Here is a 27,795-nt window from a genome sequence, read left to right as displayed (position 1 = left end):
GAGAGGCGGGGCCTCGGGTTTGTGCTTCCTCCCGCGGCAGCTTCTGCGGCGTAACGCCTGCGAATCGACCCTGGGCAGGACCGGAGACCCCGCCGGCCGGTGTGGTGGTGGGTCCAGAACTGGAGGCCTGAGTCGGGTGGCATTCTGGAGTGAGGCAGTGGGCTCTGCGACCCTGCAAGGTGAGAGCGTAGCCACACCCTGCCCGTGTCCCCGCCCTGGACAGGGGCGCGTCCCGACTTGTTTGGCCATTTCTTGAGAAACTTGAGACCCCTGCACCTGACGGTCACTTCCCTGACTCAGCCCACCCGATCTGCACTCGGCTGAGGGTCACTCTCTACTTTCACCCTACACATTTGATCCCTGAACATAGGTTAAGAATTGTAGACCGAGACCCCTTTGCTTCTTGGTTGAGAGCTTGAGGAGACCATCTCCTTAAGACCCCCCCCCCATTAATTGTCTAGAGTTCTTTTTGCAGATGGAGGGGGCAGAAGGCAACGCGGGGCAGCCCGGCCCTGCGGAGCGGTCCCACCGAAGTAGCGTCTCTTCAGTGGGTGCCCGAGGTAGGTCTCTACTTTCTTCTTTCATCTCTTTTGAACTCTTTGGTTCCAGCCTGGGGACGTGACTCCAGTTTGTCTTTTTCAGTAAGTTAATCATGTAGTAAATAATAAGATTTGTTTAGATGTGGCGGACTCAGAAATCAAAGGACTTAGCTGAGATCTGTCTCTAGCTTAGTGACTGAGCCACACTCCTGAACTTTCTCTTGTTTTCAAATGAAGACACATGATTGGAAAAGGGCACCACTTCCTTTGTCCCATTTCTTTTTTTGCAGACAGCTCTTTGAAAGCAGGGATTCTCCACCTCTTCATTTTATTGGGAGGAAATTAGGACCTAGAGAGGTTGTTAGGTCTCAGACTACTGGAGCAGACCAAGGTTGATCATGAACTTGACCCTTCAGGGCTGGTTTTTCTGCCTGTAAAGTGGATCTGAGCCAGTCTCCTGGTCTCTCCAAGTAGCTGTTGGAGCAGAAAAGACCAGAATCTCAAAAGCTCCTTCATTATGATGTCCACTCTCACCAGCCGTACTGGATTGGCGGTGACCTTTTGAAGAAGCGCTATTAACTGTTTTTACAGATTTACAGCTGGATCACAGAGTCAGAAAAGGATGCAGGCTGAGAACGAGGCCTCCACACTCCATGCTCCTTTACTGCGCCTGTAGTTCAGGGATGGGGAATTTGAGTCTGGCCAACCTGCCAAGCATCTTTGGCTCTGGCTTCAAATGGGAATCCAGCTTGTTATAAGGGAACACTGGCTGTTTGAGTTGTTTATTCTTTCCTGGACTGCTTAAAGCTATCTGCAGAAGCCACAGCATTGATTCTTAAAGTTTTGAAGAGTCCCAGTGAAGCCGAGACCTGGAACCTGCTGTAACCCAAGGTGGCCTTAGAAATCCTCATTGTCCTCCTAGTCAGACCCAGTCAGAGTCAGGTCACTAGTTGGCCTTGTTCCCAGCCTGATAGGGAACTGTCACCTCAGGATGGGTTACCCCGTGTTGTTTCTCCACCTGAGAAATATTGGAAACAACAATATTTTGGTGCTGCAGAGGAAGGGGGGTGGTTTTTATCACCCTACTTTGAGCCTCAGGGGTGAAATGGGGCTGGTACCTGGCCCGAGTTTCTGGATGGTTTGAGGTCCTTGAAGGCAGCATTTTTTATTTGTTTATTTTTAAAATACTGGGTCTTGCTATGTAGCCCAGGCTGACCTGGGACTTGGAATCCTCCAGCTTTAGCCTCCTGCGTCCTGTCTTGGACTGCAGATGTATGTCACCGTAAGCCGTAGCGTCACGATGTGTCAGTGTGGCCTGGCTCGTGATAAGGAGCAAAGGGGTGGTGGGAAATGCTGATTGGACCTCACCCGACCCTGCCCGACCCGTATTCCAGCAGCCGATGTCCTGGTGTACCTGGCGGATGATACAGTAGTGCCCCTGGCCGTGGAGAATTTGTCCTCAATCAGTGCCCATGAGCTGCACCGCGCAGTCCGTGAAGTCCTGCAGCTCCCAGACGTGGCTTTGGAGGCCTTTGCACTCTGGCTCGTCTCCCCTCTCTTGGGTAAGGTCTGGCAGCAGGGCAAACATCCTGGGGAGGTGAGGACACCACAACCTGTGGCCGCTTCCTGTCAGGGAGGATGGGACCTGGTGTGTCCCAGAGTCTCTGGGAGGAGGTGTCGAGATCCTTTGCCCCTGCCTTTTTCTTGTGCTGATTTGATGCTGCTGGAGCCCTGACCTTCAGAAGAGCAGAAGGGTCCTCTGCTCACAGGGCATGCAGCTTGGGCCTCACCTGGGGAGTATAGCTTCAGTGTTTCCCATGGCTCAGGTCCATCCTACCTACCTGTGAAGTCCTAAGATCTGGAACAGTGGGCGGGTGAGTGTCAGGACTGTGGGGTTGCCGGCAGTAGGGAGGAGGGTGGATAGAGCCCCAGAAGTGGTCCTGTACAGGGACTCCTCTGCTTGGGTGTGGGCTGCAGGGAGAAGAGGAACATGGTTTTTCTGTATGGGGCCTCCACCCTACCTGGTGTCTGGCACTATGGCTACACGCTTCCTGCCCCTGTAGACTAGGGCCCCACCACGGAATGGGAGTGAAGACAGGGTGTGATAGACTCTAGGGCCAGTGAATAAAGTCCCTCATTGTGGTCCCTGAGTCTGTTGACATGGAAGTAGAGACTTTTGGAGGCTCAGTGTCATCATTTGGGGAACTGCATCAGCGCTGGCACTGGGAGTGTTTTCTGAACTTAAATTTTCCTTTAGGGGCCAGCAAGAGGGCTCAGTGGGTAAAGGTGCTTGCCCCTAAGCCTGGGGACCCTAGGACCAGGGTCCTGTCTCTGGGGCCTGTATGGTGGAAGGAAAGAACCAATTCCTACAAGTGTTCTGTTGATGTCCACACTCATGAGCACACATGCATACACAATAGTAAAGATAGTAATGATTCCCAGCCAGGCAGTGGTGGCACACGCTTGTAATCCCAGCACTTGGAAGGCAGAGGCAGGCAGATTTCTGAGTTCGAGGCCAGCCTGGTGTACAGAGTGAGTTCTAGGACAACCAGGGCTATACAGAGAAACCCTGTCTTGAAAAACCAAATAAATAAATAAATAAATAAATAAATAATAAATAAATAAAAATTCCCTTTGAGGATCAAGAATACAACTCATTAGAGTAGTTGCCTAGCCTGTGCAAAGCCCAGGGTTCAGTCCCCAGTGTTGAAAACAATAGGCTAGACAGTGGTGGTGCACACTTTTAAGTCCAGCATATAAGGCAGAGAGGCAGAGGGAGGCGGAGGCAGGCGAATCTCTGGGTTCAAGGTCAGTTTGGTTTACACAGTGAGTTCCAGGATGACTAGGGCTCTGCAGAGAAACCCTGTCTTGGGGGAGTTGGGGGGGTGAAGGAAACAACAGATAGTGACCGTTCCCTTTGCTGTGGAGGAAGGAGCACACTTGGTCTCAATAATTTGATCGAGGCAGCCTGGGTCGGGCCCCAAAGGGTGGGGAGGTCGGGGTGTGTGTGCCTGAGACCCCTAAGGTTTCTGCCTCTGTCTTGTGGTAGGAGCTCCAGCCCCTCACCCCCACCGACATCGTTGTTCCTCCCTGTCCCCCTGCCCCCCCCCCCACTTCCTGCACAGTTGTTGTTCCCATGCTCGCGCCCACACTCTTCCTGCTGGCCCAGCCCCTCCTCTGCCCTCTGCGCCTCTCAGGGCTGTAGGCCCCTTGGCTGTGTGGAAAGCTGGGGATAGCAGGCCCTAGTGGGTTGCCACTCTCTGCCCCAGGAGGCTCCCAGCGCTGCTGCTGGGCAGCCTGCTTCCCCTCCCCCTCTCTTCCTCCCCCTCCTCCATCCCACTCCTTCACATTCCACAGCCTGCCAGTGACTAGTGCTGAATAAGTTGCCTGTGTGGCCAGGCCGGGCCAGGAGTGCCTGAAGCTGCAGTGCACTCAACACCCCTGTTCTTCCCAGGCTGGGGTGGGGTCTGAAAGGCTACTTCAGATCCCAGGACACACACACACACACACACACACACACACAGACTAAGCAGAGCCCTGGCTTGCCGTGCCAGCGTGAATGCCGGTGAAGAAGCAGGGGCTTTCATGTTCCTCATTTGGATTGAGTGTTGGCCTTCTCCCCATCCTCTGCATGCATCGGGTTCCACATGTTAGCTTTACCTGGATGGTGGTGGCAAGGGAAGACGTTCCCACCCAGAAGTCTGAGGCTGTGGTGGGAGAGCCCTATTCTGATGGCAGGATCTCTGGGACTTGGGAATGAAGGCAGGAGGAGCACATGCCTGTCTGCAGGTCTGTTGTCCCACGCCGTGAATGTTAATACAGATAGGGACTCAGACCCTGGGACCCTCTGACAGAGGACCGATGCATGTTTACTGAAGAAACGCTTGGGAGCCTTGGCCCTGGACCTGTGTGGCCACTCACTTCTGTGTGGGCCTGGGAAGCTGCCATCCCTTGTGGGCATCAGGTGAAGGGAGTGATGCTGTTGTCCCATAGCCCCGTCCTGTGAGCCTAGGGATAGGGGCAGCGGGAAGCGTGACAGAAATGATGGCTGTGGACAGAAATACGACAAGAAAGGACTGGAGCTGATGCAGTTGGGTGGAGGTGACAAGGCAAGAAGGCCACCTGGAGGCTGGGCTGCTGTCTGGTCAAGCTCAGGGTCCAGAAGGAAGGTCCAAGTGTCCAGAGAATCATTGGCATCTGGCTGGCAGGACAAGGTGCCCTGCCATTAGCAGGGAAAGGGACAGCAAGAGGGAGGACATTTGTGTCGGAAGACTGGCAAGCACATGGTAGCATCCTCACCACACATCTCTGTACATCCCTCTGTGAGTTCGACAACATCTCCACTCTCGGGGGGCCCATTACCTACTTCCTAGGGCCCTAGTGGACACGTTGAATCAATCGCATACCCTGACTTGGGATAATTGACCTAACCACCCTGAGCCTGGTTCTCTCAGGGTTATTCCAGGGTGAAGTCCCTTGAGCCCTTTGGAGTGGCTCTGGACCTGCTCAGTGACTGTTGGTCATGGCCGTCCTCACTGTTGGTGGACAGTATACTAGGTGGCTTGGCACGACTGGCCTGGCCAACGGCTTCATGGCCATATCCTCTCTTGCCCTGCAGAGGTGCAATTGAAACCCAAGCACCAGCCCTATAAACTGGGCCGCCAGTGGCCGGAGCTGCTGCTGCGCTTCACCAACGCCTCCGATGATGATGTCGCCATGGGTCAGTGTCTGGGGCCGGGGTGTCTGAAGGGAGCCTTGGGAAGGGTGGGCTGGAAGGGGCTGTGAACAGAGATGTACTGTGTGCTGTCTGGTCAGAAGCCCCCACTCAGGAGAGCTCTCCATGGAGAAGAGCTGGGGTGTGGGCCGTGCAGGGTAGGGCAGGTTGGGGCTGCCTTAAGCAAGGGGACCAGAAAATGACTCTATCCCCTCTCTCCAGATGAGCCTTCCCTTCAGTTCCGAAGGAATGTTTTTTTCCCAAGGCGCCGAGAGCTCCAGGTAAGGCAGAGCCCAGGTAGTGCCACAGGGTTCCTGCATGCCAGTGCCCAGTCCCCTGACCCCTAGACACTTAGGCAGTCATGCTTGCCTAGCTCCTCTGAGCCAGTGTCTCCGTGCCATACTGGTTTGCAGATCCATGATGAGGAGGTCTTGCGGCTGCTCTATGAGGAAGCCAAGGGCAATGTGCTGACCGCTCGGTACCCTTGTGACTTGGAGGACTGCGAGGTGCTGGGTGGCCTTGTGTGCCGTGTGCAGCTTGGGCCCTACCAGCCTGGCCAGCCTGCCGCCTGCACTCTGAGGTAAGGACAGTGAGACTTGAGATGGGCACCCAGTGGGAAAGTTGCCGTGCAAGAGTCGAGTCTACCTACCTACATGTAGGTCTAGGGCCTGCAAGGTGGACAGTCCTGAAGTCAGGCCTCTGATGCACGCATGCTCACTGGATGCCCTTAGTGAGTTCTCCACTTCTCTGAGCCTCCTTTTCCTTCTTCCCAGTGGATATACACATTAGGTGCTGTCTAAGAGGTGACCTCAGCACAAGGGTACAAGATACTCGGATGGATCCCCCAGCTCTAGCTGGAGTCTGGAGGAACAGCCAGAAACTAACCATGTGTTGACCCCCCAGTAACCACAAACAGCTCAACTCCAAACCCCAAGAACAGAATCCTTTTCCCCAGGCGCTTACCAAGCCCTGCTAGCTGCTGCTGGTCCATCTAGAAAGATGAGAGTTGGAGGGCAGAGGTGGCGTGCACCCTTAATCCAAGCACTCAGGGTCAGGATAGGAGGCAGAGGCAGGTGGATGTCTGTGAGTTCAAGGGCAGCCTGGTCTATAGAGGGAGTCCCAGAACAGCCAGGGCTACACAGAGAAACCCTGCCTTGAAAAGAAGAGAATTGAGTCTGTCATAATAACAGAGCAGGTTGGGCTCTGCCTGGGTTGATGTGACCCTGAGGTTTAGAAATAATTCCAGGGGCCAGGTGTGACACACACTGTAATCCCAGCACTGAGACTGAGACAGGATTATCATGAATTCCAAGCCAGCCTGGGCTAAAGAGTTGTGAGCCAGGCATATCTCACAGTGGGGTGTGGAAGCTGGAATGTCAGGCTTTCGAGGTCATTCTTAACTACTAGAGTGAGTTTGAGGCTAGCCTGTACTACATGAAACCCTGTCATAAACAAAACTTGTAATAGAGTCAGGTGACCGTAAACCTTGACTGTGACCTGTTTCTAACCTGGGCTCCTTGTTTCTCCAACCTGCAAAGCAGTTTATGGGGCCAGAGACTTGGTGCTAATGACTGTTTGGAGCCCAGCAAGGACTGCCCTGGGTTCAAAGTCCCCCGAAGGCTTATAGCTGAGCTCTCTAAGGCTGGTGGCCATGGCCATGGTATCCCGGACCTCAGGATGGGCGTGTCTGGTTTTCTTGGGCCTGACAAGCTCAGCTCGTTTGCACAGGAGGTCCCCTTGCTCACTCATGTGACATGCAAGGCCAGACAGTCAGGGTGCCTTGGACTGCACTCAGCTGTGTCCCAGACCCTGTTCTCCTTCTTAGTCAGCCCTTGTCTCGTTGGCCAGCACAAGGTCAGACATGGAAGCCCAGTGGCCGGTGTCTGCAGCAACTGTCTGTTGCAGAGGAGAGTCCCCTCTTACCTTGCAGGCTTGCTCTCATGGCACATAGCTTAGTCCCCAGGTCCATCCAGAGGTTGGAAGTCCAGTGGCTCTGCCCTTGATGGGCTGCAGCTCAGTCTCAGGGACACCGAATCTGCACACACCCAAAGCCGAGACAGGCTTTTCCATGACAAGTGGAAACTGCTGTCAAACACAGGACTTGGGTAGGGGTGGGACACAGACGGTGAAATGGGCACAGCTGCCCTGAGAAGGGAGGGCAGCCAGCCCTCCAAGACCCCTCCTGCACCCTGTGACTCAGGCTGACAACTTCCTGCCCTTCGCCTTCTCTCCCCTTGCTGCCTCTCCCAGCAGCCTGGTTGTTTAGGCTCCAGACACCCTAGCAGGACTCCTCTCTGGAAAAGGTGGCACCATGAAGGTTTACCAAGTTAACCCGAAGCCAAGGGCCGTGTTGGGGTCTCTCTCTCTCTCTCTCTCTCTCTCTCTCTCTCTCTCTGTGCCCTTGGGACTTGTGGTCCTCTTGTAGACAGGGCCTGGATATAGACACTGACTTTGAGGCCTCAGACCCAGAACTCCTGATGTTGTCTGTTGGAGTGGTTGAATCCCTGCCAGCAGAAGCCCAGGTGGCCTAAGGTAGAAAGCAGTCATGTTTTAGCTGAGAGCCCCCCTGTTCTCCGAGTGAATGGGCCTTTTCCCACTCAAAAATGGCATGATACTCCGTGTGAGCTACTTTTTTTTAGGGTTTTTAAAAATATTTTATGTGCGTTGGTGTTCTGCCTGCGTGTATGTCTGTGTGAGGGTGTCAGATCCCCTGCAACTAGAATTAAAGACAGTTGTGAGCTGCCATGCGAGTGCTGAGAATTGAACCTGGGTCCTTTGGGAGAACAGCCAGTGTACTTAACCGCTGAACCATCTCCCCACTCCCACCAGTGCTGGCTATTCTTATGTCTACTTGACACTAGCTCTCGTCTGAGAGGAGGAAACCTGAATGGAGAAAATGCTTCCAGATGGTCAGGCTGTCAGGTCTGTAGAGTAGATCTGGGTCCAAGCTCTGAGCCACTGAGTGAGCCTCAGGCCCTAGCTGTGTAAGGAAGACACCCTATTTCCCATGAACCTGTGATGATCTCGTTGGTGTTCAGTCATCCCTCCCTTGCTGAGTAGAGCACTGAGAGCTGCCTTAGCCGCAGTCACTGTTGCTGTGATGAAACACCATGACCGATAGCAGCCTGGGCAGGAAAGGGTTTATGTGGATCACACATCCTCAGTCACCATCCACTGAGGGAAGCCAAGGCAGGGAGGGACTCAAACCAGGTGGGAACCTGGAGGCAGGAGCTGATGCAGAGGCCATGGAGGATGCTGCTTACTGGCTTGTTCCCCATGGCTTGCTCAGCCTGCTTTCTTATAGAACCCAAGACCACCAGCCCAAGCATGGCACTACCCACAGTGGACCGGGCCCTCCCACATCAGTCACTAATAAGAAAATGCCCTACAGGCTTAACTATAGTTGCATCTTAGGGAGGTATTGTCTCAGTTGAGGTTCCCTCCTCTCAGGTGATTCCAGCTTGTGTGTTGACATAAAACTAGCCAGAACGTAGAGTCGCACCATTTGTATTATTTTGGATGGAGAAAGTTGCATTCATTTAGAAAGCTCAGCTGTCCAGCCTCAGGGGTGCTGCTCTGATACCCGCTCCAGCCAGGCTCTTCCTCTGCCGCCTTTTTCTGGCTTCCCATCCCGACCCAAGCACATCCCAGGCCCCTCTGCCATCCCCGGGTCCTGAGTGTCGGCCAGACCTCATCTGATGGGAAAGGGGTTCTCCATAGTGCCTCGCATGCACCATGGTGGTGAAGATTGGTCTTGATGACACTGTCTGCCCTCTGCCCGCGTGGAGCACTCTCTGCAGGGAGGGAGGTTTTGTGTGTGGTGCAGCAGGAGAGAGCAGGATCCGAGTGCGCCTTCAGTGGGAACCCTATTTGGCCTTTATGTGCGAGGTGTCCTTCCCGTCCTAGGCTTGCAGAGCTTTACTGTGTCTTAGTGTCAGGGTGATCTGTCCCTGCTCTGCAGATAGGTAGGTGCCCCTTGCTGGTCTCACGGCTGGCTATGACAGACAGAAGGCCCGCAGAAGGGCTCTGATCTGACCACACCCGGGCCTTCTCCCCTCTGCTCCCCCATGTATACTCTAGGGTCTCTCTCTCTCTTTCAAGATTTATTTTTTTTATGTATATGAGTACACTGTAGCTGTCTTCAGACACACCATCTGATACCATTACAGATGGTTGTGAGCCACCACGTAGTAGCTGGGAATTGAACACAGGACCTCTTGAAGAACAATCAATGCTCTTAACTGCTGAGCCATCTCTCCAGCCCTCTTTCTTTTTTGCGAGACAGGGTTTCTCTGTGTAAAAGTCCTGCCTGTGCTGGAACTCGCTCTGTTGACCAGGCTGGCCTTGAACCCTCAGAGATCACCTGTCCCTGCCTCCTCTGGGAACCTCATTTTTCTCTTAAGAGGAAGAACACCCCACCCCCAGCTCAGTAGTGGGCCTTGCATATCAGGCAGGGTTGGCGCTGAGCCGAGCAAGCCACAGCTGCTTGGGGGCAGTGGAAATTTGTCTGCAGTCTGTGTTTAGGACCCCTGTCACCCTCCAGCGCATACACACACACACTCACACACTGCCCAGCAGTGGGCCTTGGTGCAGTCGAGCCTTGAAGCCTTGAAGGTCCCTACGGCCTGCCACCTGCCAATCCTTGCCTACCCTATGAGCATAGTACTCACACCCTGAAGACTTCAGTACCCCAGAGGGCCACCACTATTTTCCTCCCCTTCAGAGAGAAGCTGGACTCCTTCCTCCCTGCCCACCTCTGCAAGCGAGGGCATGGCCTCTTTGCTGCCTTCCGGGGCCGTGGGGCCAAGACTGGGCCAGGTGAGCAAGGCCTGCTGAATGCCTACCGCCAGGTAAAGGAAGTGACAGGCAACAACAGTGAACGTGAGGCCACCTTGGGCTCCCACTACCGCGCATACCTCCTCAAGTGCCACGAGCTGCCCTTCTACGGGTAAGTGATGCATCTCGGGAGCTCCTGCCCCCTCTCAGTACCCTCCAGACTGCCCTGTCCCCGACACGTGGCAGCCCGCGGCCCACCTGTGCTCCAGTGGCTCTGTCCTCTTAAAGAGCTGTCCTGGCAGGGGTCCCATCTCTGACTAGGAGTCCTTCATCTGTCCTCTCTTCCTACCAGCTACAGCCACTCCCTGGCCTGGCTCGTGCTCACACACATGCTGTATAACGAATAGTTGTTTCCTGGTGGGTATGTCCCGCACAGTGCAGGAGCTTTCCTTTGAATGGGAAGTCAGAGTTAGAGAACCCCGGTAAATAGCAGTGAGGAGAGCAGAAGTGGTGGGAGCAGCAGCCTAGACGGGGTGAGTTCCCAGACTCGGAGCTTGCTGTGTTGTCCAGTTGCATTTGCTGGGATGCAGGCTGCAGGTTTGTTAAGGTGGGAACCTGGCCTTGCATGTGACAGCTGAAAAAGCCCATTAGATGAATGCTGATTCTACATGAGCATTTGGGCTCCTGGTCTGGGGCTAAAAAAATGATGGGTGAATGGTTTCAAATCTGGAGCCCTGCGGAATGAATGGCCAGGGAGATGAGTAGAGGAGAAGTGGGGGTGATGGACGGGGAGGGACCGGGGTGTGTATGTGATGGGGACTGGGATGGGACAACAACACCTTCCAGGCAGGAGCGTCCCTCCAGGCCAGCACCACATGTTCCAGTTCCTCTTAAAAGTCATGTTCACTGTGCCCTATGGAGCCCAGGTTTGTGCTGTGCACTGGCCTCAGCCTGCTGGAGGTGGGAGAGGAGGATAGCATGAGAGAGAAGAAGGCTAGGAACAGCGAGTGCTGGGCACTCCAGGAGTGAGTAAAAAGTTGATAGAAGTGGGTGGGTCTTACGACAGCTTCTCTTTCCTCATCTCCTGCACCTCAGAGCTGAGGAGGGCGTAGAATTTCCCAGGAGGGAAGTATACTCACCTCTAGTACCCTCCTGTACAGAGAGAGCTGGCTTTGACCTGGGCTGTGATGTAGGCAAGGGTGAGCCTTGGCATGAGTGACATCATGACCGGCCATGAGGGAGGCAGCAGCGAGTGCCTTGCCACCACACTTAAACCACCTCACTTTCCCCTTTAGCCTTGGCCCAGAAGCCACTCTCCTAGGCAGAATGACCTTGGTCCCTGCTGCTGAAGGACTTCTGCTGTGGACAGTGCTGCAGGCTCAACCTTACCTCTTACGGAGCCTCAGGTTCCCCATGCAGCTTGCTCTGTCCCCTTCCTTGGGTCTGTGCTCTCCTCTGCCCACGGTGTCCAGCCATTACCTAGGTCCTTCCACCGGCTCCGTCTAGTTCTGTATGGCCAATCGGGTGTTATCATCCCCAGCTGCCCACATTACTCCCTCTTTCCGCCTCTGTCCCCCCCCAATCCTCGGGGCAGGATTTTTTTCTTTCTTTCTTCTTCCTTTTTTTTCTTTTTCTTTTTGGTTTTTCGAGATGGTTTCTCTGTGTAGCTCTGGCTGTCCTGGAACTCACTCTGTAGACCAAGCTGGCCTTGAACTCAGAAGTCTGTCTGCTTCTGCCTCCCAAGTGCTAACGGCGTGCGCCACCACTGCCTGGTGGCTATTTTCTACTTGCCCGTCAGTCACCCAAACAGCTTAAGCTTCTAGGGTAGCCAGAGTAGACTTCCCTCGTGTGCTAGGTGCTGGAGGGAGCAGCTGACACCAGTCCCCTTTCCAGGTGTGCCTTCTTCCATGGCGAGGTTGACAAGCCAGCCCAGGGCTTCTTGCATCGAGGTGGGCGCAAACCAGTGACTGTGGCCATCAGTCTGGAGGGTGTGCACGTCATCGACAACAGGGAGAAGGTACCACAGCTCCATTGAGCCCCTTAGGCAGGACTGAACGGTCTGTGGTGGGGTAGAAGGGAGTGGGGTCTTGACCATGCCTTCCTGGTTCCCCCAGGACTATGGCAGCCTAGGAACAGCATTGAGTGGACTGTAGGAGACTGCCTCCCTCATGCCCTGACATCTGCTTATGCCCTCTAGAACCTCCTTTGAGCCTGTTCTGGGTCTGTTTTCCTGAACCACGCACTCGACTAAGGCAGAGGGGTGGCAGCTGGGATCCTGACTGAGCGGACTGTGTCTGCCAGCACCTTGCTGCTTCCTCCTGGCCAATGATGGAGGCTGGCTGGCCATTTTCCACAGAGACTCCTGCTGGGAGCTCCCTGTGCTGGCCAAGACCTGCTCACCCCCGCATTGGTGGCTGTCTTACCTCTGGCTCGCCATATAGGCTGTGGTGTCACCAGCCCTCCCTGTGCAGCAGTTGCCAGCAACCAGTGGCCGATTCCCTGACCGTCGGGGGGCCTGACTGTCAGAGGAAAGCATTGAAGAGTCCAGTTCCTGGCCTCATGTAGGAAGAAATGCAGACTTAGCGTGGAGGTCTGGTAGAGTTCATGCCTGCCTTGTATACATAAGGCTCTCTGTTCAGTTCTCAGTGCCACAAAACAAACAAGAACAATCAATATCCTCTCTTCCCAGCAGAGGGAGGCAGAGGCAGCCAGATGTCTGTGAGCCTGAGGCTGGCCGGGGCTGCATAGTGAGAGCTTCTTTCAGAAAGTCAGTGTGGAGAGGAAGGTGCGCTGCATCAGCTGAGAAGGCGAGGCCTCAGCTCTGTTCTTTGTCTCCCTGTGGCCAGCATGTGCTGCTGGGCCTGCGCTTTCAGGAGCTGTCGTGGGATCACACTTCCCCTGAGGAGGAAGAGCCTGTCCTGTGGCTGGAGTTCGATGGTGACAGTGAGGGCACGCCTGTCAACAAGCTGCTAAGGATCTACTCCAAGCAGGTAGTGCTGTGCTCACACACACTCGGACTGACTGATAGGCCGGCAAGCAGGTAGTGCTATGTCACACACACTCGGACTGACTGACGGGCCGGCAAGCAGGTAGTGCTGTGCTCACACACACTCGGACTGACTGACAGGCCGGCAAGCAGGTAGTGCTATGTCACACACATTCAGACTAACTTGACAGGCAAGCAGGTAGTGCTGTTCACACACACTCGGACTGACTGACAGGCCAGCAAGCAGGTAGTGCTATGTCATACACATTCAGACTGACTTGACAGGCAAGCAGGTAGTGCTGTTCACACACACTCGGACTGACTGACAGGCCGGCAAGCAGGTAGTGCTGTGCTCACACACACTCGGACTGACTGACAGGCCGGCAAGCAGGTAGTGCTGTGCTCACACACACTCGGACTGACTGACAGGCAAGCAGGTAGTGCTGTGCTCACACACACTCGGACTGACTGACAGGCCAGCAAGCAGGTAGTGCTGTGCTCACACACACTCGGACTGACTGACAGGCCGGCAAGCAGGTAGTGCTATGTCACACACACTCGGACTGACTGACGGGCCGGCAAGCAGGTAGTGCTATGTCACACACATTCAGACTGACTTGACAGGCAAGCAGGTAGTGCTGTTCACACACACTCGGACTCACTGACAGGCCGGCAAGCAGGTAGTGCTGTGCTCACACACACTCAGACTGACTGACAGGCAAGCAGGTAGTGCTGTGCTCACACACACTCGGACTGACTGACAGGCCGGCAAGCAGGTAGTGCTATGTCACACACATTCAGACTGACTGATGGGCCGGCAAGCAGGTAGTGCTATGTCACACACATTCAGACTGACTTGACAGGCAAGCAGGTAGTGCTGTTCACACACACTCGGACTGACTGACAGGCCGGCAAGCAGGTAGTGCTGTGCTCACACACACTCGGACTGACTGACAGGCCGGCAAGCAGGTAGTGCTATGTCACACACACTCAGACTGACTTGACAGGCCGGCAAGCAGGTAGTGCTGTGCTCACACACACTCAGACTGACTGACAGGCCGGCAAGCAGGTAGTGCTATGTCACACACATTCAGACTGACTTGACAGGCAAGCAGGTAGTGCTGTTCACACACACTCGGACTGACTGACAGGCCGGCAAGCAGGTAGTGCTGTTCACACACACTTGGACTGACAGGCCAGTATCCGGAAAGGAGGGTGCTGTGGGTCTGGGGAATGACCCTGGTGAGCTCTGCACAACTCTGGGATCACACACCAGGGGTGGCGTCCCTTGAGGGTCTGCCCATGCCATGCCATGCCAGCCCTGTTACAAAGACCCTGAGAGGTCAGCTGAGAAGCTGGGGCAGAAGGACAGAGGCAGGGAGGGCCTGTGTTGCTTAGATCCGTTCTTTCTGCCCACTACCCATTCGCTTCCTCTTCCTCTGCCTGCATCAGAGCCGCACCGGGCTCTGAGCCTCTCTGGGGACTCTTCTTCCCCCCACCCCCCACCCTCCTTTTAGCACATAGACAAATTCCAGGGACTCCTTTGAAAACATATGTCCTCTCCCTCTGGTCTTCAAAAAAATTGAATACACTAACCTGCAGATAGGAATACAAGTTGTGTTTAGCCCTTGTGTGGCAGCTGCTGAGAGCAGCTGCTTTTCACTGACACAGGCTTCAGATTAGTCCCTCTGTGTCTGTGTCTGTGTGTGTTTTTGTTTTGTTTTGTTTTGTTTTGAAACAGATCTCACTATATTGCCCTGACTGGCCTGGAACCAATACAGACCCTGGTGGCCTAGAACTCACAGAGATCCACCCGCCTCTACTGGCAGTACACGGTGGCCATCTTTGCCTATTTCATTGGTGGTGGTGATAGTGGTGGGTTGATTTCATCACAGATGGTGAGAGCTGATTCTACCTTCCATAGACGAGGTCTCTTGGTAGATATTAGCAGATATTTCCGTTCAGTGTATACCCTGGCCTTTCGTTTTCTTTCTTGTTTTGGTTTGTTTTATTTAATTGATTCACTTTTGAGACAGCCTTTGTCTGGTTGTCCTGAAACTTACTCCAAAGACCAAACTAGCCTCAAACTCAGAGATGGGCCTGCCTTTGCCTCCCAAGTGTTGGGATTAAAGGAATATGCCATTGAGTCTGGCTGGCTTTTCATTCTCTCTCTCTCTCTCTTTTTTTAAAGATTTATTTATTCATTTTAAATATATGACGAGTACACTGTAACTGTCTTTAGACACACCAGAAGAGGGCATCAGACCGCATTACAAATGGTTGTGAGCCACCATGTGGGTGCTAGGAATTGAACACAGGACCTCTGGAAGAGCAGTCAGTGCTCCTAACTACTGAGCCATCTCTCCAGCCCTGGCTTTTCATTTTCTTAACAATGCCACTAGAAGAAATGTTTTCATTCCTTTTAGAATTTTTCAAGACAAGGTTTCTCTGTAACCCTGGCCATTCTAAAACTCAATCTGTAGACCAGGCTGGACCCTGGCCATTCTAAAACTCAATCTGTAGACCAGGCTGGCCTCAAACTCAGAGAGTTGTCTGCTTCTTCCTCATAAATTCTGGAATTAAAGGCATGAGACACCACTACCCGGGAAGATGTTTTAATTCTAATGAAATTATCTGTCTGTCTGTCTGTCTATGTATCTATCTATGTATCTATCTCTATTTCTTTCACTCTTCTTACACACACACACACACACCCTCCTCTATGTAGGCAGAGTCTCCTGGAACCCTAGCTGGCCTCAGACCTGTGTAGCTGAGGATGCCTGTCCTCCCTCTGCGTCTGTGTTTTGAGCGCTAGGATTGCAGGCGTGAGCCACCATGCAGCTTGCGTGACGTTGAGGAATGAGTCCTGGGCTTCGTGCGTGTTAGGCAGATATTCTGTGAGTTCAGCCACATCTCTATCCTGTTTGTTTTGTTTTGTTTTGTTGTTGTTTTCAAGTCAGGCTTTCTCTGTATAGCCCTCGATGTCCTGGAATTCCCTCTATAGACAAGGCTGGCCTCAAACTCAGAGATCAGCCTCCCGAGTGCTGGGATTAAAGGTGTGCGCCACCACTGCCAGACTTCTGGTTTGTTTTGTTTGTTTTTTTAAGACAAGTTCCCAATATGTACCCCTGGAATTTAGTATATCGGCCAAGTTGGCCTCAGAGTCAGCCTCCCAAATGCTAGGATTACTGGTGTGCACTATGCAGCCCAGGTTCGTTGGTTAGACATAAAGTGTGGTTGATACACTAGGTCAAAGTTCACTTAACGTTTATGCATAGCCAGTTGTTCCGTTGCCTGCTGTTTGAAACTGTCCTTTCTCAATGGGCTTGTTCTTGCAAAGTCACTTTGTGTATATGTGAGGTTTAATTTTTGTTCATTTTTAAGATTTATATGTATGTCATACGTATGCAGGGGCTCTTGAGGCCATCTAGAGTTACAGGAAGTTGTGACCCATCTGATGTGGGTGCTGGGTACAGAACTTGGGTCCTCTGGAAATGCAGCAAGGGCTCTAACCACTGAACGATGTCTCCAGCCCCGACGTGTGGGTTTTCTGTTGTTGTTTTCTGGATTCACTAGCTGGTCTGAGCCATTGGTCTGTGTGTGTGGTTCACTGGTAATCACAGTCCTTTAACTGAATGGTGTGCGTGGTGCTAGGCACAGTGGTGTGTGCACTACAGACCAGGCGTGTACATCCAGCCAGACGACATCCCAAGGAAGGAAGACAGGAAGAGAAGGAAAGGAGCTGGGCCAGGGAGATGATGGCTCCTGGGTAAAACTGCTTCCTGCGCAAGACTGGCCTGATTCTGGATCCCTGGACCCCACATAAACCAATGCCTGATGTAACACACACTGCAATTCCCCGACTCCCGGCTGAGCGTGGTGGCGCACGCCTTTAGTCCCAGCACTCGGGAGGCAGAGGCAGGCGGATTTCTGAGGCCAGCCTGGTCTACAAAGTGAGTCCCAGTACAGCCAGGGCTACACAGAGAAACCCTGTCTTGGAAAAAAGAAAAAAAAAAAATCCCCCCACTCCCATGGGGAGACAGGAGGTGCAGACAGGAGACTCACTAGACACTCAGGGATCAGCATGGGGCACTTGCCAAAGCTAAGGAAGCAAACCCTGAGTCTCAACTGAGGTGGAAGAGCAGGGAGGCAGGCGCGTGACCTGTGCAGTCACCACGCGCACACACACGCACACACACACGCGCACACACCATACGTAGGTACACCCAGACATTTTCAACACGAACACATATGTATGCACACACACATGCAAATTTGTTTTTTAAAAAGGAAAGAGTTAAAAAGGAGAAAAAGACTGGAGAAGCAGCTGAAGATAAGACTTAGAGAGGACTGGGGTCCGTTTGCAGACGCCCCCTCGACATAGTGGCTCAAAACTGCCTTGAGCTCCATTCTGGGGGACTGACCTCCATGTTCAGGGTTTTCCGTGTAGCTGCTTATGTTGTGTGAATGGTGACAGTCTGGTCTGTCACCTCCCGGCCTGCATGCTCCCCATGCTTTTGCTCTTTGTGCTTGGAGAGTTGGATGACAGTCAGGACAATGCTGAATAGAGGGTGTCTTTGGCCTTCCCCTCAGCAGTGTGGGTGCTTCCTGGATGCCTTGCATCCGCCGGTCAGGCTTTCTGCAGTGGCTGGTGGTGTGACTCAGGAGAGGATGCGGTGAATGGTAACCCTGCACTTTAGGTAGATCAGGACTGGATGTGGAGACTAGGCCTAAAGTGTAGGAGCTCGCCTGCTCTCCTCTTCCTCCCCAGGCTGGGCTAGGCTGCTGTCAAGGCCATGGGTAACACTGGACAGGCAGCAGAGGCTAGACCAGTGTCTATGACGTCATCCCCAGGCTCCTGACCTGTGAGCACACAGGGGTCTAATATAGCCGGCCCCTTGTTGGGGCCACTCACAGTAGGTGCTCTGTAACTCTCCACAAAGATGCCTCGTCCATAGCCTGAGCAGAGCCCTAGGCTGCTGTCATGGTGCCCAGCTGTGCTGTCAGATGTTTGTTTGGCCACTTGTGCTTCCAGGTGTTTGGCCTGTTGTGTTTCTAGACCCATGAGGTGTCACTCACATTAGAAAACTGCTCAGAGGGAGCCACCCTGCCCAGTGACCTCACCCTCTTCCTTAGGCCAAAGTTTCTTGCAGCCAGCACAGGCAGCGCCCTTCAGCACCCCCCCCCGCACCCCCCCACACACAGAGCTTACCTCATCTGTGGCAGCCCAGTCCACTGCTTTCCTTAGAGGTGCCTCTGACTAGAACTCCCTCCTTTCTAGACCTCACCTCTGAAGTCATCTCAGGTGGACACCTTCCCTGCCCTCTGGGCCCAGAAGCTCTCCTCCCTGCTCTGCCTCCTGCCCCCCACCAGGAAGCGAAGGCTTTAGAGCTGTGTGTGTCTCATTGTCATCCCTCAACAGTGGCTGCTCTGTGGCCTCATACCAGCCCCTCTCCCTTCCCTAGGCTGAGCTGATGAGCGGCCTCATTGAGTACTGCATTGAGCTGAGCCAGGCTGCCGAGCCTACTCTTTCCCAGGAGAGTGCATCCGGCCCTCACGAAGCTCCCAGCCCCTCTCCACCTCCCACCCAGCGCCCCAAGCTGCGAAGGCAGGGTAGCGTGGTGTGTAGCCGGATTCAGCATCTCTCTACCATTGACTATGTGGAAGACGGTAAGCCGCTGGTTACAGTGTGTATACAGCACACTGGCTCACATGTGTGCCACAGGGACTCCAGATGGTGTCCCTGTACCTCCGGGACATCTCCTGTCTGTCCCTTCTTTTCTACAGTGACACACTTGTCCACTGTAGCATCTATCTTGCAGAATGTGGAAAACAGGAAGGAGACTTCTTTTGGAATGGGGTGTTCAGAGACAGGATCCTCTGTGTAACCCTGGCTGTCTTAGAACTAGCTCTGTAGACCAGACTAGCCTCAAACTCATAGAGAATCCATCTGCCTCTGCCTCCAGAGTGCTGGGATTAAAGGTATGTGTCACCACCACCCAGCAAGGCCCTGTCTTCTTTTTTTTCTCTTTTGGATGTATTTATTTTATGTATATGAGTATGCTGTAGCTGTCTTCAGGCACACCAGAAGAGGGTATTGGATTCTATTACATATGGTTGTGAGCCACCAAGTGGTTGCTAGGAATTGAACTCGGGACCTGGAAGAGCAGTCAGTGCTCTTAACTCGTGAGCCTTCCCTGCAGCCTGAGAGGCCCTGTCTTAGAAAACAAAAAACTTCAGCGTAATGAGAGTTAAACCTAGAGCTTCAGCCACTTTAAGCAAGTGCTCTGCTCCTGAGCTCTACTCTTATTTCTGAGCACTGAGTATAGGTGTGTTAGGGAAGGGTGAGAGAGCTCCCGAAAGTGGGAAGCGGGGAGGAGTATCTCGCCCGTCCAGTGTGTTTGATTATCGGGGTGAGTTTATACACTTAGACTCATTCCAAGATAAACAGGGTTTTATGGTGGGGAGACTGGTGAGTTGGCTCAGCATGTAAGGGACTTGCCATCAAGGCTCAGGATCCGAGCTCCATCCCCAGGGCCACTGGTGGAAGGAGAGTCAACACCACACGGCTGTCCTCTGATCTCCACGCCTGCCAGTGGTGCGCAAACTCCTTTCTCCCAAGAAGATTTTTGGTTTGTTTGTTGAGACAAGATTTCCCTGTTTCCCTGTGTAGCTCTAAGTTCTCCGTATAGACCAGGCTGGCCTTGAACTAGAAGAGATCTGCCTGCCACTGCCTGGAAAGTGGTGGGATTACAGATAAATACCACCACAGCCAGCTAAGGTCATTTTCATAATCTGAAAAGGAGTATTTTGCTCAGGTGTGGAGGCCTATGACTCTAATCCCAGAGCTTTAACTACCTTGAACTGGGGGTGCAGCTCAGTGGTGGAGCACTTGCCTGGCACGCCTAAGGCCCTGAGTCTAGCCCTGGTGCCACAAAACCTAAATAAGATTTACTTCATATGATATATTGATAAAGATGTGAAGTGTAGCTCATCACAGCTGATGGCTTCTGGCAGAGGATGGAGATAGGGGAAGGACACAGTTTTCATTAAGGGCTGCCCACTGGGAATTTGCCCTTGCTCCAGTGAGAATATGGACAGCACAAATTGGACTTAGTGGATTTTTTTTTCTCTTTTCCCTTCTTTACTGGGGATAGAAGAAGGGTGGGAGGAGGGGGACTTGGGAGGAATGGAAAGCAAGTTTGATCAGGATATATTGTGTGATGTTTCCAAATAATTAATAAAAATATTATATTGGGGGGAGAAAGTTAAAAAGATGACCTGAGCCGGGCAATGGTGGTGCACGCCTTTAGTCCCAGCACTCGGGAGGCAGAGGCAGGCGGATTTCTGAGTTCAAGGCCAGCCTGGTCTACAGAGTGAGCTCCAGGACAGCCAGGGCTACACAGAGAAACCCTGTGTCGAAAAACAAAAAACAAAACAAAACAAAAAAGATGACCTGAATTTTGTACATAATTTAAAAATTCTATCTTATATATATGAATATTTGCCTTCATATATGTATATACACGTCCCACCTGTGTGCCTAGTGCCTACAGAGGCCAGAAGAGGGAGTCAGATCCCCTGCAAACAGGAATTACAAATGGTTTTGAGCTTCATGTGGGTGCTGGAAACCAAACCAAACTTGTCCCCTGCAAGAACAAATGAACAAGTGAACAAGGGACTGTGGGCACTGAGCTTTCAAGCTCCTGCGGTGTTGTTAGTTTGTTTAGTTAGTTAGTTGGTTGGTTGGTTGGTTGGTTGGTTGGTTGGTTGGTTGGTTGGTTGGTTTTTCAAGACAGGGTTTCTCGGGCTGGTGAGATGGCTCAGTGGGTAAGAGCACCAGACTGCTCTTCCGAAGGTCCAGAGTTCAAATCCCAGCAACCACATGGTGGCTCACAACCATCTGTAATGAGATCTGACTCCCTCTTCTGGAATGTCTGAAGACAGCTACAGTGTACTTACATATAATAAATAAATAAATCTTTTTTTTTTTTTTTTTTTTTTTAAAGATTTATTTATTTTTATTATATGTAAGTACACTGTAGCTGCCTTCAAACACTCCAGAAGTCAGATCTCATTACGGATGGTTGTGAGCCACCATGTGGTTGCTGGGATTTGAACTTCGGACCTTTGGAAGAGCAGTCGGGTGCTCTTACCAACTGAGCCATCTCACCAGCCCTAAATAAATCTTTAAAAAAAAAAAAAAAAAAGACAGGGTTTCTCTGTATGGTCCTGGCTGCCCTGGAACTCACTCTGTAGACTAGGCTGGCCTTGAACTCAGAAATCCGCCTGCCTCTGCTTCCTAAATGCTGGGATTAAAGGCGTGCGCCACCACCACCCGGGTGAGATGTTATTTTCAAAGCCAGCTATGATAAATACAGCTGTTAGCTTTGTACTTGGGAGGTAAAGGCAAGATCAGAAGTCCAAAGCCACCTTGGGCTAAATAGTGAGTTCTATGCTAGCTAGCCTATGTAGACTATTTATTAAAATTTTTTTGTTTTGCCGGGCATGGTGACCAGGCTGGCCTCGAACTTTTAGAGAACTGCCTGCCTCTGCTACTCTGCTGGGACAAAGGTGTGCACCACCATGCACCACCATGCCTGGCCCAGAGGACATGAAATTGTCCCTCCTCTTCCTCTTGGGCAGCATTGTGATTCTTCCTTCCTTGTCTTTCTCTCCTCCTCCTCCTCCTCCTCCTCCTCCTCCTCCTCCTCCTCCTCCTTTTAGGTTTAATATTTAAACTTAGTTACAGTCTATACGTGTTTGCCTTCCTGTGGGTCTGTACCACTTGAGTTTCTAGTGACTAAGGAGGCCGACGAGGGAGCTGGGACTGGAGCTTGGAGCTGGAGTTACAGAGGGTTGTGAGCCGCCCTACCAGTGCTAGGAACTGAACTCGGACCTCTGGAAGAGCAGCCAGAGCTCTGAATGGCTGAGCCATCACTCCAGCCCCAGTATTCACTTCTTTTTTATTGTAGTACCTTACCCAGTGTGCACTGTGGCCCAGGCTGACCTGGAGCATGGCATTGTCCTCTCGCCTCAGAGACTCCTGGCCACACGCTGTGTAGCTGTCGGGCCTTGGTTTGGCCTGAGTATTTTGTAAAAGGCCTGTTGCTAGAATTGGCTGGTTTTCCTCGAGAGTTGATGAGTTTGGGGATGTGAACCGGCAGAACAGGGTGGCTCCTCACTGCCGTAATTGTGCCCCGACTATAGCCACACATGCCCTCCATCTTTTATTTGGCTTCCCATCCTCAGCTATCCCTGTCTTAGTGGTCGTCACCCAGCAGTCAGTCTGGAGTCTTCTGGAGCTTCTGATGGGATGGTGGAGGTGACCATGGGGCCCTCCTGCCACTGATGATACAGCCCAGGGACAGGCTCAGTGATGACAGTTCTGATGGGGAAGCACAGTTTAAGCGACTCCAGGAGAAACTGACCCAGTAAGAGTGGAGCCCAGCCTCCTGGGGTGTGGGCCACCTACCCAGTGCCTCTTCTCAGCCTCTCTGTCACCCTCACAGGCAAGGGGATCAAGCGGGTGAAACCAAAGCGAACCACCTCCTTCTTCAGCCGACAGCTCTCCTCCAGCCAGGGAAGCTACACCGTGGTGCAGCCCACCGACGACAGCCTGGAGCAGAGCTGAGGGAAGCCACGGCCAGCAGCAGGAGGACATCTGGGTGCCCTAGACACAACCAGGCACAGCCCTAGGCAGGGCCAGGCCACACTCGTCTCAGATGCTGTGGGCCTGGGTGGGGTGCTGTGCAGGGTCTGCTGGAGTTTCAGACCATGGAAAACTGACATCCAAGCCTTCCCTGAGCCTGGTGTGGGTAGAGCTGTGCTCCAGCCCTTTCTACAGCCTGCCTCTTCCTCTGCTCCAGGCTGGCAGCTGACAAACCCTGCTGCCCTCCTGCTCTTCCCCAAGTGCACTGGTCTTCCCTCTGGAGGGACTGCTGGCGGTTCCGATGGCAGGTGACTGAAGGCAGAGCTTGGGACCTGCAAGTTCAGTGTTTGCCTTCGGTCATGGGCCCTTGGTGACTTTATCTTGCATTCCTTCTGCTGACATTCCACCATGCTGGCCGGCCAGGCTGCCACCTTTTCCCCTAAGTTATGTTGGAACTGGAGGGCACCTCTGCAGGCTAACCCCTTTCTTGTTGGCCTTTACTGATGTCTCTGTGCTGAATGGTGGCTCTCCTAGGAACCGGTTCCATGCTGCACATAGGAAAAGCCCTTACATGTCCCTGGGCTGGATTGGCTGTCCCATACCAACCAGTTCCTTTGTTTTCCTGTGATCTGGGTTTAAGGGTTAGATTTTGCCTTGTCTCCTGTGCTCTGAGCTGATAAAGCCTGGGGCGTGGCAACTCCGAATTGCACTGCACTGTGGGATTCCCTGAGGCCAGCCACAGCGGCTCAAGCCACCTCTCTCCGAAGGACATCGCAAAGGCCTATCTGTCCCCAGCTCTGCACCCCTGGCAGCCTTGACTGCTCCTGGGAAGAGCTAGTTCTGGGAGTGGAGCTGTCCTGGCCCTTAAGCCCTTTGTACTCCCTGGGAATCCCCACTGGATCCCAGAGACATAGCTTAGCTTTGTCTTCTTGGTGGAAAGCCACAGAAATGGAAACCATCATCTCTGAAAATGAAACCAGTTTGCCTGCCAGTGAGCTCCAGAAGTTTTGGCAGCAGAGAGAAAGAAAAGGCTGACCTCACTATAAGGCATTGTCTGTAAGATGATGTCACCTGCCACTGTAGTTAACCCTTTAGGAGCCTTGTGTGTTCCCTGAGCTACCAGCCCACTCTTGGCAACCTTTAGGTCATCTTGACTGCTGTTGATGGCTTCAGATCATTATGTGAGGGGCCCAGATGCGTGTGCACAGGTACACAAACTCTACATTTCCATTTGAGCCTTTGAGTTTTTTAATTACCACATGTGCCTTAACCCTCTAGGACAGAGCACTGTTTTACTAAATAAATGTCTTGAGTGTTCCCAGTCTTTCCTATCACTGGACTTAATAAAATCATCACCTAGCACACTTTGGAATGGTTATAATATGGAATAGCCAGAGTATGGTAACCACACGTGTCCTGTGTGCCCATGGTATAGCCTCAGGTCTTCACCCCAGTAAAATCTCATCTGGTAGCTCCTGGGGACCGGTCTCCAGGTCTCCATAGGAACCAGGTCTGGGAAGACTTGGGCTCACTTCTGTCTGGGAGGAACCTGTACTTCCCCCACTGCAAGCTGTGGCAGCAGCGATGTTTGGAGCTTTGGCCCTATGGAATAAAGACCAGAGGTTGCAGGTTCAGTCTCACTGTTTTCAGAGGAAGGGAGCCACATGTCTTTTTCATTATTTAAGATTTATTTATTTACTTCATATATGTGAGTACACTGTCCCTGTCTTTAGACACACCAGAAGAGGGCATCGGTTCTATTACAGATGGTTGTGAGCCACCATGAGGTTGCTGGGAATTGAATCCAGGACCTCTGGAAGAGCAGCCAGTGCACTGAGCCATCTCTCCAGCTCCTGTCCCTTACTTTTGAGATGGGGGTCTCGATAAGTTACCAATACTCGCCTTAAACCCTTGGTTCTGTCAGCCTCCTGAGTTCTGGGGTGATAGCTTTAAGGTAACTGGAACCGAGAGGCCATGAGGAAAGCCTGAGTTTGACCTGGATGGAGCCTTGCAAACCAGAGCAGCCTGGACCCGAGGGAAGAGTAAATCTCAGGGCAGATTCTCACTACCCGTCCTTGTCCCTGACTGGGAAGCCCTTCAGAAGTCTCTGGCACTCCACCCAGTCCAGGACTGTACCTGGGTTCAGATCCTTCCCCCCACCCCCAAGTCCAGTGCCTAGGGGTGGAGAGTCATTTCTGAGCCTGCAGAACAGCAGGTCCAGCTGTGACCAGCAGGGGGCAGCTGAGCCCTCTCTTTCTGTTGGGCTGCAGGCATCGTGAGTCAGCACTTGAGGCCCGGCCCAGCCCAGTTGTGGCGCCTGGAACGGAATGTACCTCCAGGGACAGAAGCCCTACTCAAGAACATGCACTCTTGATGGCCAGAACCTTCCCCGTGCCCCTGGGTTCCAGGTATATGAGAACCCCAGGATCCAGGACCATGAAATGGATTCTGCTTTGGAAACTGTTTGTTTTTCTGTAAAATGTCAACTCAGTCCCAATGTTCAAAGCCAGGAGGACTGTTTGGGGAAATCCAGAGGTGGGCAGGGCTTGAGGACAGTCACCTCATGTGTTCCACCCGGTTCCCACGGAAGCTGCTGTCTCAGCCCCTGGCCTTGCACTGCGCACCTTCCTCTTCCCAGCTGCCCTCATTCCCCACTCACCGAGCCCTCACCTAGTCTTCTGTCCTTTTAATGCCTGGGAGCAAGCCCAGGGCCCCGTGACTGCTGCATAAGCACCCTAGTACTAGAGAACCCGTTGACCCTCCCCCTTAACAAAAACAGGGGTTCTCCTTGTAGCCCCTGCTGTCTTAGAACTTGTTCTGCAGACCAGGCTGGCTTCAAACTCACAGAGATTTGCCTGCCTCTGTCTCCTGAGTGCTGGGATTAAATACCTCGGAGCTTGGTCCCAGTTTAAATTATTTTACATAAATACGATTTACAACAGAAAGACTAAAGAGGTCTCTAAGACCTCTCGGTTTCCTGCCACCTGCCAGGTCACAGGCATTTGGGTGGTTTCAGTAATGGTCACAGACACCCTAAGCCAATGAGCACGGCCCTCCTATACAAGGTCAAGATCAGCAAGGGGGTGTCACGCCACCCACTGTGCAGCTGGCAGAAGCCGGGCCAACCTCTGTGATTGCTCAAGGATGGCACTCAGACCAAAGCCAGGTTGTAGAAGGCTCAAGGACAGCCTAGTGAGCCCGTGTGGAGCAAGCTGGGGTCCCTGTGGTGGCAAGCAGGTCCTAGCCTGAGGATGTTCTCATTGAAGAGTGACCTGTGTGCTGGTCCCAGAGGAGGGGGAAGGGAAATACGACACCAGCAGATGGCCCTACAGGAACTGGTTCCTAGGGGGGAGGCTGGGAAAGGACATGCAATTCAAGGACTATAGGAAGCAGGGCCGTTTGTGAGCAAGCACCAGAGGGGTCATGGAGGTTACTGAACCCCCAGGGTAAACGAAGCCTGTCTGCTGGGCTACAGTTCCTACCTCCTGCCAGAGCACCTCTGGGCACAGAGAACTGGGGGCTGAGAAAAGAGGAAATGGTGTCAGAAAGGTGAGCTCAGGGAAAGGTCCGGGAAGGGGAGGGACAAAGAAGCCGGGAATCCAAGACCCTAGGGCCAGGGCCAGGCTAAGTGCTCAGCAAAGTACGGGGATAAATCAGAAACACAGCCCTGGGAGCTTTGGATGGGGGCTGATACCATCTCTGTTGCATTCTGCAAGTCACGGCCTGAAGTCTGGCTGAAGTTCTTCACACGCCCAGGACACCAGCCAAAGGCTTCTGAGACAAGAAGCACACAGAGCCCACCTAATGCCCAGGAAAGGCAGGGGTCCACACCTGAGCACCCTCCTGCTGTCTGAGGACACCCCCTCAAATCCCTTCTGCTTACATCTGGTCCTCAGAGCACCCTCCGACCCGCCGCCGCCGCCACCACCCCAGTCCTCGGGCTCACATGCACTGCAGCAGAGCTGAGCTCCTTGTTTGAGTCAGTCCACAAATATTTACCAAGAGCCCGCAGGATTCAGAGTGACCTTTAGAAAATATAAGCTGAAGTCATCCACGCTGGTGCCCACGTCTTGCCAGAGCTGTGGGCTCAGAGATCTAGGACACACTAGACAGAAACCCTGCCCCCACAAATCAAGTTGGGGGAGGGATGGGACAGACTGACTTATTGCTAGAGCTCCCTTGAGAGGTGACTTTGCAGCCCTGGCCTACAAGAGCTTATGATTGTAGGGAGACAGGGAGCCACTGGGTGAGATCTGTTTTCATAAAAAGAGTTCACTTCCAGATTTTTGCAACAGTGGGGGAAGGGTGAGAGATGGGCCCCTTCCCACCAGAAGAGCCTGGCAAATTTGGGGCAGGGCTTCTTTATCGGTTCCAGCTCCTGCCAGGGCAGTGAGTGCGGATGGGAAGGCTTCCTGCCAATGCGCAGTGACTGTGCAGTTTCCTGACCCGCATGTCTCAGGGCTCAGTGTGAAGGAGCCCGGGCAGAGGGGCCTCTGGCACCAGGAGAAGCACAAGGGAACCTAAAAACACTACAGCCTAGAAACTGGATCCATGGAGGATGGGGGCTGGAGTTCCAGAATATTCTCTTGTGGTAGCAATACTGGCATGGCCCTGCCTTTAGGGCACTTCGTCCCTTCTCTCTATTCCAAGAGATTTTGTAGGAAATTCTGAGTCTGCCTGGGTCTGGAAACAACAGGGCTGAGCTGACTTCCAAAGAAGATGAGGCCAGTGGGGGGCTGCCAGGTCCCTGAGAAAGAAATTGGAGCGTGCTCCCCCTTTAATCGGACATCACAAAGAGAACCCCATTTTGCTCTTTGCCCTCCATCCCAGAATCCCATAGCTGGGAAGGGGCATGCCTTAGAAACCAGGCAGGCTCCTCTGGCTGTCACCCCTCAGCCCCACCCACAGACCTGTTTACCACAATCTCCTGGAACAGCTTTTTTGATTGGGGGAGTTGCTGCTCTGCCCTAGTCCTTCAGTGGGATGGAGGTCCTCTGTGTGAAGGAAGAAACTCTGGGTATGTCCACCAGCGAAGGGTGGGCACAGCCTCGGCCCTAAGGCCTCCTCACCTCTCCCCTCAAATACATTGTTTCCAAAGAAAACTGTCCTTGAAGGCCAGGAGCCTCTG

At 53.0% G+C, this 27,795-nt stretch overlaps 1 protein-coding gene across 3 annotated transcripts; it reads left to right on the top strand.

Moving 5' to 3' along the window:
- On the top strand, positions 1-24,296 carry Frmd8 (FERM domain containing 8). 3 transcript variants are annotated; one of them, XM_006531828.3, is made up of 11 exons: positions 4-179; positions 462-560; positions 1,934-2,101; positions 5,158-5,259; positions 5,476-5,534; positions 5,667-5,833; positions 9,977-10,201; positions 11,923-12,046; positions 12,876-13,019; positions 18,481-18,685; positions 22,528-24,031. In XM_006531828.3, exons 2-11 carry the CDS (start codon positions 476-478, stop codon positions 22,647-22,649), a joined length of 1,401 nt encoding a protein of 466 aa, XP_006531891.1. In that variant the 5' UTR covers positions 4-179; positions 462-475; the 3' UTR covers positions 22,650-24,031. The 3 variants fall into 3 exon arrangements, with proteins under 3 accessions (XP_006531892.1, XP_006531891.1, NP_080445.1); NM_026169.4 differs by having other exon boundaries at positions 62-179; positions 476-560; positions 22,528-24,296; XM_006531829.4 differs by lacking the exon at positions 18,481-18,685 and having other exon boundaries at positions 1-179; positions 476-560.
- Positions 24,297-27,795: the final 3,499 nt, after the last annotated feature.

The sequence above is a fragment of the Mus musculus genome, chromosome 19, assembly GCF_000001635.26.
Source record: "Mus musculus strain C57BL/6J chromosome 19, GRCm38.p6 C57BL/6J".
NCBI lineage: Eukaryota > Metazoa > Chordata > Mammalia > Rodentia > Muridae > Mus > Mus musculus.
This window is presented reverse-complemented; position numbering and strand designations above follow the sequence as displayed.